Source organism: Vombatus ursinus, unplaced genomic scaffold (genome assembly GCF_900497805.2).
Source record: "Vombatus ursinus unplaced genomic scaffold, bare-nosed wombat genome assembly UNPS02014852.1, whole genome shotgun sequence".
Classification (NCBI taxonomy): domain Eukaryota; kingdom Metazoa; phylum Chordata; class Mammalia; order Diprotodontia; family Vombatidae; genus Vombatus; species Vombatus ursinus.
The window spans coordinates 705964-719208 of NW_020954630.1; the positions used below are offsets into that span (position 1 = coordinate 705964).

At 41.4% G+C, this 13245-nt stretch overlaps 1 protein-coding gene across 3 annotated transcripts in view; it reads right to left on the reverse strand.

Moving 5' to 3' along the window:
* The window catches only part of LOC114027068, a 25452-nt gene extending 14974 nt beyond the window's left edge, over nucleotides 1-10478 (reverse strand). For all 3 annotated transcript variants that reach the window (XM_027840907.1, XM_027840906.1, XM_027840905.1), the window contains exon 1: nucleotides 10347-10478. In XM_027840907.1, the coding sequence (XP_027696708.1) occupies nucleotides 10347-10451 (105 nt within the window). In that variant the 5' untranslated portion in view covers nucleotides 10452-10478. The remainder of the gene's footprint in view (nucleotides 1-10346) is intronic.
* Between the last annotated feature and the right edge of the window lie 2767 nt (nucleotides 10479-13245).

Here is a 13245-nt window from a genome sequence, read left to right on the forward strand (position 1 = left end):
TGTTTGGTCTGAGGCTGGATTTGAACTCAGGTCCTCCTGACTTCAGGACCAGTGCTCTATCCGCTGGGCCACCTAGCTACTCCTCAAGTGTGTTTCTTGTAAACAAGATATTACTAGGTTCTACTTTCTGATCCATTCTACTATTTTTTTCTATTTTGTGGGTGAGTTCATCCCATTTTCAATCACACTCATTATTACTAATTGTATATTCCCCTCCATCCCAGCCTTTTTAACTTTTGCTTCTCTTTGTTAATACTTCCTTCTTTATACATAAGAAGGTGTTAGAAGAGAGGGAGTTTGCCTGATGCTTGCAATCTTAAAAGTGAAACAATCTATTTCTTCTTCATTGTGTCTTTTTTCCTAACCTCACCTCTCCCTTGGAGAAGCCAGTGGGGAAAGAACGGCAAGGAAAACTGACAACTTAGAATACATGGTGGAAAGCTCCACTCAAGTATTGAAAATTGATGACTCTTTCTTCTTTTCATTTGAATCCTTTCACATCCCTTATTTCAATATTCAAGTTTGTTTTGCTTATGATTGTTCTCTTATCTATCCTGTCCTCCCTCTAAAATTCCTCTCTATACCTTCTGTGACCCTATCTTTTAATTTTTTTGAGTTTAAAGTATTTCTAAATAGAGATGTATGTGTATAAAATTGAATTCAAATTTTCTTCTATATCAGAGGTGTCAAACATTTAGCCTATGTAGCCTGAACCAAATTAAAATGTTATTGGGAAATATTTAACAAAACAAATAAAAATACAAAAAGATAGAGGTAGCATTACATTTTAAAATTAAGTCAACATGTGGTCCAAAGGGATCGTTATTTATAGAATAGTGTTGTCCATTTCTATTTGAGTTTGATACTACTACTCTAAATGATTCAGATGGAAGTAATGGGATATCCATTTCCCATACTCCTGCTTCCATGGCTATAAACTCTTCATATTGTGCACTTCTATTATACGACAGTGATTTCCCTCTTCTTCTTCCTTTTTTCCATATTATAGTCTCCTATTCCTCCTAGGACTAATAAAATTAAACAAAATCACCTACAGATCCTCTGTAATTTTAACCTTTCTCTTTGACCTTTAAAGTTATTAGAGTTCTGAGAAGATATTTGCTTTTTGTCCTTTTTTATTATGTAAATGACTCATATCCACCTATTTCCTTTTAATTAAACACAATGTATATCTTTCCATATTTCTCTTGTACATGCATTTCCATTTCTAGGCTTTCCTATTCTGCATCTCTTGTTTTATTTCCTCTAGGCAATCCTATAATCCCTGTTTTCAGTTCATTTTTTCCTCTGAGAATTTACTTGGATTTGTTGTGGGGGCACTATTGTCTTCAGGGTTTATCTTCTGGGTGACTCTCAAATCAAGATGTATCCTCATGATGATCAGAGTTATACTTGGTTTGCTCATTGGGAAAGGGGCTGTGTTTGGCTTAAACTCTACAACTGAATGGTGTGGGAGGAGGTTGCCTAGTCCTTAGTATAATGTGCCAGATTAAGCCCCTCCTTCAAGAGACTACAGAGCTACTTTGGTACTAGGCTCTGCCTGGGACCTTCCTACTGCCACGAAGCTTTGGGATCTTTCCTTGCTGTAGATTCTGCCTGGGGTTCATCCCCACTGTTGCTGAGCTTGGGGACTACTCCAATGTTGAGATCCCAGAACAAGCTTTAGGGACTTTTTGAGTTAGATTTTGTCTAGGACTTTTCTCCTGCAGTTTAGCTTTGGCCACTGATAGCCTACTAGACTCTGCCTGGAATGACCTCAATCTGGTTCTCTCTGCTAAACTAGAGTTGGGTTCAGGCCCTATTGAGACTGGGAAGACCTCAGGTTTTGTTTTTCTTAGACTAGGAGTGCAACTCTGGATGTTCCCCACAGGCTGAAAAGCCTTGAGGCTGCTCTCTCACATACTGAGCTCAGACATCTAGCCACAGTCTTGGGAAAGGCTCTAGTGCTATTTGGCTTAGACAAGGAGTCAACAGAATGCCCCAAAGCTGCTCTCATGTAGCCATGGCCTAGGGAGAAGGCTCAGACTTGACTGGGCTTGGACCGTGAGGAGATCAGTCATGTAGTGTTGGTACCGCTAAGAAGGCTTCAGGATCCCTTTGTGCTCTACCTTTGACCTGCCCCACTTGTCTATCCTAGGATCTCTGTCAGACTCCTGGGGTCAGTCTCTACATTGCTTAATAGAGTGGTGCATCTCTAATCCTGGATGGAGTTTTTGTAGGGGATTGGAATCTTCTTACAGTCTTACCTGGGCTACCCGTCTTTTATCACTTCCTCACATCTCAGAGCAATGCATCTCCATTTCTGATCATATGTTTCCTGAGCAATATCCCTTTTGTCATTTATGTGGCATAGACCATTATCAGAAATATGACCATACATCTCTCATTGCCTTTTGAGTCATCTGCAATTTTTTTCTCTGAAATTGTGGTGTTCCAATATTTATAACCATGTAGCATCACCAGAAAAACATTTGTGTTGAAAATGTGGACCTTTGCACCATTGAGGTGCTTGGAATAGTCAACATTTCCTAAATTTAATCCATCCAGTTTTCTTTTTAGTTAATTCTGGACCCAACTCATTTTTTGTCTGTGTTGCCTCTTCCAAATATATGTACTGATCTATTAACTAAATGGATTTTCCATCAAACTGTAAAATATAATCTGTGCAAGAAGCATTTTTAATTCATTTAGTTTTCCCTGAATGAATTGTTAGGTTGATTTCTTTTGGATAAGGATGGATCTAATTGATGAGGTCATGTAATATTCTGGGGCTTGACGTAATCAGTACAGTACTACACATAAACAGGGGCATCTGAACTATCTCATCCTATGTATGGAAACCACATTCTATTTGGATATTCTAGAAGATATCCTATGTGTCAGTGACAGAGCATATATCTCTTTGTTTTAAGCCTTGATTGATATTAATTACAGAGTCACTGAAAAGTGCTATGTCTGCATTTGTCAAGGAATATTTACAAATAATTTAATATTTTAATAATTAAATAGTCTTAATATTTAAGACTATTTTAAAATAATAAGGAATATTTAATATTTTAAGCATAATTCCTTGTTGAAGGAGAAGCTCTAAGCTTGTGTTTTGTTCTACTAAATAAAATCCTTTTTTTTGTAATCAATGAACAATAAACATAGCTGAATCTTGTATTCTTTGACCTTTTCAGTTAATTGTGTAACCAAAAAGAGATGAGGTATTGTAAATAATAAGTGGACAGCAAGGAGATGAAATAAGTCAATACTTAAAGAAGGCTATTCACTAAAAGGTCAAATACTGAAGCTGAAGCTCAAATACTTTCACCACATAATGAGAAGATAGACCTCATTGGAAAAGGCCCTAGTGTTCTGAAACATTGAAAGCAAAATCAAAAATGGCTAGATAGTGTTATGGAAACAAAGAACATGAATTTGGACAGACTTTGAGAGATAGTGGAAGATAGAAGGGCATGCCATTCTATGGTCTATGGGGTCACGAAGAGTTGGATGTGACTGAGCCACTGAACAATAACAAAAATGAAAACTGCCTATTTCCTGCTCATATTTTCATTGATGTTGCCCTCAATATCCATGTAGAACATTGTCATAAAATTTTGGTAAAGATGAGAAAGTAGGCATTATAGATTACTTTTTGTTGGGGGGGTATTAATATTATCTGTGATTTTTAATATAATTTTGGTATCCTCTCCTTGAGATAATTCTTAAAGTGACCTCTTAGGTTTTTCAAAATTGTGCTGCCTCCAGCATGGATTTCCTCAGTGAATGCTTGATCTGGTTCAGTTGCTACTTCCAACTTCATCTTTCTTGGTGCCATTTCTACTTTGTATAGCACATAGAGGATGGAAGTGTTAATAGTCCAAATGTAGTTCCTTTGTTACTGATGATAAAAAATAGATCATTATTGAAAACAATGACAGATTTGTTCCATTTTTGGTGTCTATTTTCTGCCTGCCTGCTGGTTTTATTCATGAGTGGATGTGAGTTTTTTTGACTTATTTATATCTTATGTGATAGACAGTTATTGCAAATACATCTTGTTGATTTGCTTTCATGATGAGAGTAACTATATGTCAACTTTTTTGCTTGTCTCTCCAAGGGTGAGACTGTGAGCCACTCCTTCATTTGGTGTACCTTTCTTTTGTCTTCTGGTTTTCTTTCCTGTGAGGATATCTATATTGATGTGGTCCAGTTCTTTCAACAGTATGTTAAATTGTTGGCCACTGGACAAAGAACTCACGTTTAAAGTACTTGCATTTAAAATAATGTTTATATATGGTCTATAAATTATGTGATTCTTGGCACTTTCAACCAAATTTTCTTCTTTTTCGTTACCTTCACAATTCAAATGGAAGGGGCCCATACAGAACTGAGGGTCATCTCATTCTTTATTTTGATACATGGGTTACCATGCCCCTCTTTCCAATTTGTCACCTGGTGGCCAGTCTATTAAAGAGGATTCTCTAGGTTTTTTTCCAGGTTGGTACTAGAATAGTAGACTTGAGTTATCACTGGGCTGATCTAGAAGACTTTTTAGCATGATAGAACTTGCCAGAGCTCCCATGCATTTCTGGAATAAACTTTGAGAATGTAGAGTCATCATCAGGCATAGGAGTAAGGCTCTGCAGAAGGCATGGGGCATTAGCAGATAATTAATAGGTGAGAGAGTCAACCAGGCTGTACAGTCCAAGATAAATAAAACCTCATTTCAAGGATCAAAATAACAACTAGACTAATACAAAGATTAATGCTAGAAATTTGAAAGTTAACATAACCCAATGATTAGGCAGGAAAATATGATCTGAGTCTGGAAATAAGAGGTGAAGGCCAAGGTGGGTCTGGGCTAAACAGGGTCAAGATAACTTGGAAGGAGGAATAGTGGTTTCAACTAATAGCTAGCATTTATATAGTGCTTTAAGGTTAGCAAAGTATTTTACATGTATTATTTCATTTGATCTTTGCAACAACCCTATGAGGTAGGTGCTATTATTATCCCAGTTTTATGGGTGAGGAAATTGAGACCCAAAGAAGTTAAAAAACTTCCTCAGGTCCCCAAAGCTAGTTAGCATCTGAGGCAAAATTAAAATTCAGGTTCTCCTGACTCCAAGTCCATTGCTCTATCAATCTATCACATTGCTTCACCTGAAGAATCATCCTGAATCAGTGTCATTTTATGGCAAAAATATACTCCCCCTGCATGACATTTTCCTTGCCATCTCTGCTCAGATGAAGAGCTGTGTAACCTTATAGAAATGGGTTAATTAGTTTAATCTCCTTGATGAGGGAAATCATATGCCCAGAAGGGGCTTATCCTTCTCCCATGGCAGTATATGGGTATTGTTCTAAACCGTAGTCTCAGCTCTGCCATCTTACTGCCAGCCCCCAAGCACACAATAGAGACTTTACCTTACTTTCTACATTCTTAGGGCCAAACTCCTGGGGCACAGCTCATTTTGGGATGTGTGGCTCAAGCTCTGAGAGATGGATGACTGAACTCTGGTCTCCGCACTAGTGCCCAGCAATCTCCATTTTCCTCATGGTTTCTGGTTTCCCCCACTGTCTGCCCTTCTCCAACCCCATCATCCATAACTCTTTCCCAATTCCTCAACCTCTATTATGACCTTTAACCCTCCTTGACTTTTCACCCATTTTCAAACTTAATTCAGTTATTCCTGAGTAAGCACCAGTTACAAAGAAGTCTCTCCTTGTTTTCTTGAGCTTGTTCTGTAGGAATAGAGAATGGAGGTAGAGGTCGGGCACATGTTATAATGTATGGGGATTGTGGGGCCCCTGAGTATGAGTCACAGAGAAGCTTAATGATAACTTCCATTTATTTTCCCACTGGTCATCAGATTCAGCACCAAAAATGGAGGAGTGAATCCTTGTCCCCCAAAAACTCCTCAGGATGCCTGGCATACAGTAGACATTCAATCAAAGTTTGTTGAATTGAGTTAATGTAAGCTCCTTGAGGGGAAAGATTTATTTTTGTCTTTGTAACCTCGGCACCTTGCACATTGCCTGCCACATAGTGAACGCTTAAAAGAGCATTGATGTTTTTTTGATTGATTATACACATACTCTTCTATCTCCTCTCTGTTTCTGTCTTTTTCTGTCTCCCTTCTTTCCTCCCTCCCTTTTTCTCTCTGTCTCTTTCTCTCTGCTCTCTCTCCCTTTCACCTCTTTCTCCCCCTATACTTTTCCTTCTTCCTCTTCTTTTCTCTCTGTGTTTCTATTTTTTCCATCTTCTCTCTCTCTTTCCCTCACTTTCGCTTCTTTCTCTCTTTGCATATGCACACATATGAGAGGCATTGTAGATAGTCACTACGCTAAAGGGGTTACCAACTCTGGTGACAGAGTCATTGGCACCTCTGCCCCTTGTCTTTTTGGTACTTCCTATACCCCATGAAAGGAAAGCAGGTTAACATGAAAGGAAATAAATTCTAGTGTTTACTGTGAATATGCATAAAAGAAAGAAAAGCAATTCACCAATAAGCATGTATTAAGTATTTATGTACTAGACACATAAGAAAGTATATGCATGTATATATTCAAACATGCATACACGTATATAGAAATACACATATACATGTATACACAAAGATGCATACACACACATACACACATATACCTATTAGAACATACAAAATAAATATATAGTAGAAGGAGGGTAATTTTAGAAGGGATGGCATTAAATGATAAAAGGACCAGGAAAGGAGGAAGAAAGGGGGAACCACCTCCTGGAAGAGGTGGCACTGGACCAGAGTCTTAAAGGAAACCAAGGATTCTATGAGTCAAAATTTAGAAGAAAGAGCATTCCAGGCATTGGGAACAGCCAGTATAAAGACATTGATAATGGAAAATGGCGTATCCTGTGCAAAGAACAGCAAGTAGGTCAGTGTGGCTGAACTGTGGAATGCATGGAAGAAAGTAGAATGTAAGAAGATTGGAAATGTAGGAAGGGACCATGTTGTAAAGAGCTTCAAATGTTGAAGGATTTTGTATTTAATCTCAGAGGCAAGAAGGAGTCACTGTAATTTATTGAGTAGGGGTAGGACATTGCCAGATATATATCTTAGGAAAATCACTTTGGCAGCTCTCTGGAAATTGGATCAGAGTGGGGAGAGACATGAGGCAGGGAAGCCAATTTGAAAGTTATTGTGTTCAGTCAACAGGTGATGAGAGTTTGAACTAGGATGATAGTTGTATGAGGACAGGGAGAGTTATTCAAGAGCTGTTGTAGAGAAAGAAATGACAAGATTTAGCAACTGTTCAGACATTGAAGTGTTTGGGGAGGGGACTTGAGGATAATGACAAGGTTCTAAACTTGAGTGTTGACCTTAGCAATAATAGAGAAATTCAGAAGAGGGGGGAGTTGGAGGAAGGGTGGAAGATAAATTCTGCTTTGTACATTTTGAATTTGAGATATCTAGCAGATTTCTAGCTCAAAGTGTTCACCAGGCAGTTGGTGCGGTGGGAAGGACCTTAGGAGAGACAAGAGTTGGATAACTAGATTTAGGAATAATCAGCCTAGAGAGGGCAATCATGGGTACTCTCAAGTGAGAAAGTATAGAAAGAAAAGAGAAGAAGGGCACCTTGGGGGTGGAGCCTGGGGGAGAACACCCACAGTTGGTGAGTATGGCATGGGTGAAGATTCAGTGAAGGAGACTGAGGAGAAGTGAGACAGGTAAAAGAAAAACAGAGGGGGGGGGGGGGGAGAGAATAGTCACAGAAATCCAGAGAAGAGAGGAGAGAGTATCTAGATGGAGAAGGTGGTGAGTAGTATCAAGAGCTTCAGAGAGGTCAAGAAGACCGAGAATGGAGAAGAGGCCTTTAGATCAAGCAATCAAGAGATTGTTGGTGAATTAGGAGAGAAGAGAAATTAGAAGTCAGATTGTGGAAGGCTTAAGGAGTTGAAAGAAGAGTAAGTAGAAGCAGTGATTACAGATAGATTTTTCAAGAAAGGAGATTAGCTGAGCAGGGGAGGAGAGATGTGGAGTGGGCATAGTAGAATCTAATGAGAGATTTTTAAGGATGGCAGAGATTTGGGCCTGTTTGAAAGCTGGAGCCAGTCTCGGGGGGCCAGTTCCGCTGTCTTCTCCCTAGTAATGAGTTCAGCAAGGTAAAACTGCAAAATGCCCATTTGGAAGTCAGCTAACAACTTTCTTCTGTCTTCCTAGTACCCTGTTCACCTCCTCAGCAATTCAAGCTTTTCTTCCACCTCCCTCTGGATCTTCCCAGCTTGAGAGTGTTTCCACACTGTGGTTTATCCAGTGACCTCTGAGGACTTGGGGAATGAGGGGTTTTAGGCCTCACTAAGTACTGGCAGGCAGAATGATGAAGTTTGGAATTTTATAGGGATCTTGCACTCTAGGAAGGTCAAAAGAGAATCTAGAACCTTATAGTGTCTCATATGTAGGAGGTTGAATTATTGAGGAATATAGCTCTGAGCCTGGGGAAGGATAGCCCCACTTTATCCCATATCCCACAGCATTTCCTCTTTCCCTTACATAATTAGCTAGTCCTGGGTTTGGTTCAGCAGTGCTCTTAGTTTCATAACTTTGGAGGAATTCTATATTCTACCTTTGCTCCTCCCTATTTACCCCACCCTCATACTTGCATCAATTCCTTATTTCCACAGAGATGTTTTCTCTTGAGATACAGCTGGGCTTAAGATGGAAGAAGAGGGAATAAGCATTTACACAGTGCCTATGAAGTACCAGGCACTGTGTTAAGCACTTTTTAAGTATCTCATTTGATTATATTATAATAGATTGAATATTGTATACCATTATATAAACTACTTACATAATTAATATGTTACGTATCACATGTACATGATATATTACATATTTGAGTATAATGATGTCTCACTCAGTAGGGGACATCTGATATCTTCTATCCCCACAGAGATTCCCCTTTCCTGCCTAGGTGTGCTTATGTTTTTAATTCTGGGAGTAGTTGAACTTCATCACTTCAGAGTAATACAGTCCAGAGAGAAGAATCCTTAGCATACAATTAGGTCAGACATTTGCTCTAGGCAGGTTGTGAGGGGCTTAGTAGCCAGGCAGGTCCTGGGGACTCAACTTGTCAGTTAAGGTTTGTGGTGGGGAGAGAGGATTCAGAACTCCTGGATTACAGAAATCAATTCTCTTATAAGTCTGTCCCAAACTAGAATATCCCTTTTCCACTTCCTTTCTTCACATCCACCCCAAAAGGTCCATCTCTGATCCCTGGCTGGGCTATTATAATAAGGCTCCTAATGTTATACTAGGCTAAAATTATCAATATTTCAAAGATCAGGGATTTCATTGGTATGAGTAATCCCTCTCCCACTTCAGATAGAGAAAGCTCCACACCTTAATATATGATCTTCTTGAGTTGCCAAAAACAAAAACAAAAAAACCCCAAAACAAATTGACCACCTGGTGACCAATCTCTGGTTATGATACTCCCTGAACTTCATAAAGTTAGTCCTCAAGAAAATGAGCATCATTTGGGCAAAAGCTTTCCAGCTTGGGACACCCTGTTAGAAGCGTGTTCTTCCAGCCTTCCAGAACCCAGGGTCCCCTGCATATCCCAATGAAGCTCTGCACTACAACTTGAATGGAGGATGTAGCACCTAACCTCCTCAAGATGCTCAAAAAATTCAGTTAAATTCCCCATTTCAGTTTCTGGTAAATGAAATTAATCCAATCTGTTATTTGGCTCCAGGGAGTCCTGGTCAAAAGAAATAGGAAGTCACAATTTCCAGAATCTTTAGATCCTATAACTTGTTGGTGGGGAATAGACATCAAGCACCTTCTCATAGGAGAAAGGACTTTGGGTTTATTGAAGATAAGAGCTGTGTGCATGAGGGATCCAAAGGCCAGAGGCTTAAAGTTGGTAAATGGTTAACCAGGACATATTTTAAAGTTTAATTTGCATTATCAATGTTCCCTCTATCACTTTCTTAAGTTTAGACCCTCAACAAAATGAAAAATCAAACCCTCATCTGCAGTGCTTCCTGATTTCCAAGGTATAAATGCTCACATTGAAAATTTAACAGTCTGCTCTCATGAGCATTTCAACTGCTTCCAACACAAACTTGTTTTTAGACCTTCTGGGTTAATGTTTAGTGGAGTTGCCAGATCCTCTCCTCTCCCAAATGGCATGGAGAAAGGCGAGAAAGTGACGATCCCTGTGCTCTCTTGTCCTTTCTGCCTTCCTTCCAGCCTTAGATTCCTCTTCTGACCCCCTGCCAGCCCCCACCCTCATCAGACACTCTGTTCCTGATGCCTCCTAGGGCCTCAGCCTCAACAGTCAAGTACCTGTCCTACCTTTTCCTCCTTTGCTCGTTCTCTTCCTGTTGAGGCTTTTCCCAGGGGGGTCCCGGCCACCCCCAGGATGATCCCTGCCACTAAACTCAGCAGCCACAGCCTCATTTTAGCTTCTCTGCAGGCTCAGTGTGGGCCAGCTTAGACTAGAGGTCTAACTCCTCCCTGAGAGAGGGCAGTGACCCGGCCTTTGGGTATTTGGCTGCTCCTAGTGGGAGGTGTCCTGGCTTCAGTTAAAAATCATCTTTAAGATCTCTAATCTCACAAAAGACCCTTACAAGATGGAATTCAGGGGGACCCGGGGCTCCTGGGACAACCACAGGCAGTCAGGGAAAGCAGGCAAAGTTTTAACTGAGTTTGTGTCCAAGGCTTGGGCTTTGCTAAAAGATGCTTTGGAGCCATTCTCTCCCCGATTTGTATCTTGAATGTCTCTGCCACCACATAACAATTCGTTACAATAGAATTCTTTTTCTGTTTGCCTATCTTCCTACTGACTTCCTGACTTTGGATTTGATGTTAGGGCTGGGCTCCTTGTGATGCTGGAGGAAAGGTCTGGGCTGCTCTCCTTGGTGCTTTCTTGGGGTATTGAGTGTTGTGTTGTTCTAGGCTCTCATGGACAGACTGGGGATTGCAGATTTTCAATGCTCTCAAAGGGGTCTGATCCAGAGGAAAGTCTGATTTCTGCCCTCCCTGATCTGAGCTCTTTGAGCCCCTGGCCCAGCATTCAGTCTGAATAACAGTAGATGCTTCTGAACTCAGCTGCCATCAGTCAGCTGGAAAGTTTTGTTTGTTCAGAGTGATGAAATTACAGGCTCCCCTTCAGTCTGGGATTCCTGCACTAGTTATTCCTCTGTAGGCTGGGCTAAATGCTGGAACTGAGGCCCCATTCTGGGCCTGGAGTCTGAGCCACATCACTGCTGCTGCTGGTCTCAGTATACCACCGAGGGCTTCTCTCCTTGGGAATACTATCCCTAGTGGAGGTCTTCTTCAAGTGCACCCTGGATTTGTGACCTGGAACTGGGTAATGGGTGACAAAGCTATCATTTGGCAGCTCTTCCCGTTGAAGTGCCCTGGTATAGGTCTGGGGGTGCCCTAGTATGGGTCTTGGACCTCCTCTTGCCCTAGTGCGCAGTGTCTCCTGGACATTAGAGCCCTCCAAGTGGCATGCTTTTGGCCCCAGTATCCACAGACCTTTCTGTCTGTCTCCCTATGCCAACTTAGCATAAACAAAGGACTCACTGTGGCTTTTCCTGGATTTCCCCAGCAGGATATGATCTGGTGCATTTTCTAGGTCTGTAGGAGCTTGGTACATTGTTTTTTGCCACTCCATCATCTTGCTTCTGCCTCTGGACATGTTCTCTTGGAAAGAAACTACTGGTAATGACTGACAGTGGCTTAAAAACTATATAAGGGAGAGACATCAGGACTCTTGGAGATGTCAAAGTCACTCTCTTTGGGTTCCCCTTCTATATGTGTGCTCAGATCTCTGGAGAGGGAAGAAAAAGTGGGCTGCAGAGAATTCTCTGGAAAAGATACTATTGGGGGTAGTTCTAGGGCTGTCCATGCCATAGTGCTGTGGAAAGAAAACTGGATTTGGAGTCAGAGGACCTGGGTTCACTTCCCCCTCTGCTACATTACTTTTATGACCTTGGGCAAGTCACTTCACCAGTTTCCTCATCTATAAAATGAGGAGGCTGAATTATATGGCCTCTAAGTTCCCTTAGGATTTTGTGATTTTATGAGCCGCCAAAGAGCCACGAAGACCCAGAGAGAAATCAGAGGGAATGACTCAGTTCTCTCACCCAGTGAAAGAACCTGAGGCTTAAAGGTTCTAATGGACAGAGAATTGATAGATATCCCCACTGGAACTTCTGCTACTTTGCTGCCCTGGAGATTCAGAGTCCTTGATTTCCCAAGGGGCCCTCATCCCTATTTTTGCCCCTCCATGGGTATCAAGGATTTGTCTTTGCAAGAGAGGACATAGAAGGGGAAAGGATATGAAAATGCGAGGGACATCTTGCCTGTGTATCATTGCTAGGGGTATAGGGCAGATGCCTTGCTCCTTATCCATACAACACCCCCTACTAACTTGCTGCCAGGAACCTTAGTCCCTGTCTGGATGTTGAGGCTGTGAATTATTAACAGCCAGGGCCATGGGAGATGTGGCATAGCTAGGTCACTGAACCCTTGGGAGCCCCTGCCAGGGGTTAGGGAAGGAATAGAGCTGGAGTCAGAGCTGGGCTTGAGACGGGCTGAGAGGTATCCTTTCACGGAGCAAGGCAGAATGAAGGCTTCTGAGCTCTGCTGAGCTACTTAGTAACCCAGGCAGCACTGGAAAAGTCTGTGTAGTGGAGAGTGAGGAAGAGACATGGCAGATGTTTGAGTGAGGGGCTGTGGTCAAACAAGGTGAAGTAGCAGCAATGTGTCCATTTGGCTGAAGGCAGAGGGGTAGATCAGGGAGAGAGGGGAGGGCTCTTGCTTCTGCCCAAAGAAGGTAAGAGAGTTGAGAATCTGACATATCCATTAAAACATTTTGTCATTTAGTTGTGTCCTGCTCTTTATGACCCCATTAAGTGTTTTCTTGGCAAAGATGTTAGAGTGGCTTGACATTTCTTTCTCCAGTTCAATTTACAGCTGAGGAAACTGAGGCAAACAGGTTTAAGAGACTTGCCAGGGTCACACAGTTAGTACGTGTCTGAGGCCAAATTTGAACTCAGATCTTTCTTACTACAAGCCCAGTGCTTTGTCCGATGCACCACCTAGCTACCCCATGAGGATCCCAGCCAATGTTACTAAGGGGCTTGGATTGGTCTACAGAATAGGTTTACTTGGGGGAAGGGTATTATGGGTTTAAATGCTGTTAATTGATCACTGGGTGTACTGGCCACACCGACCTTCTGCC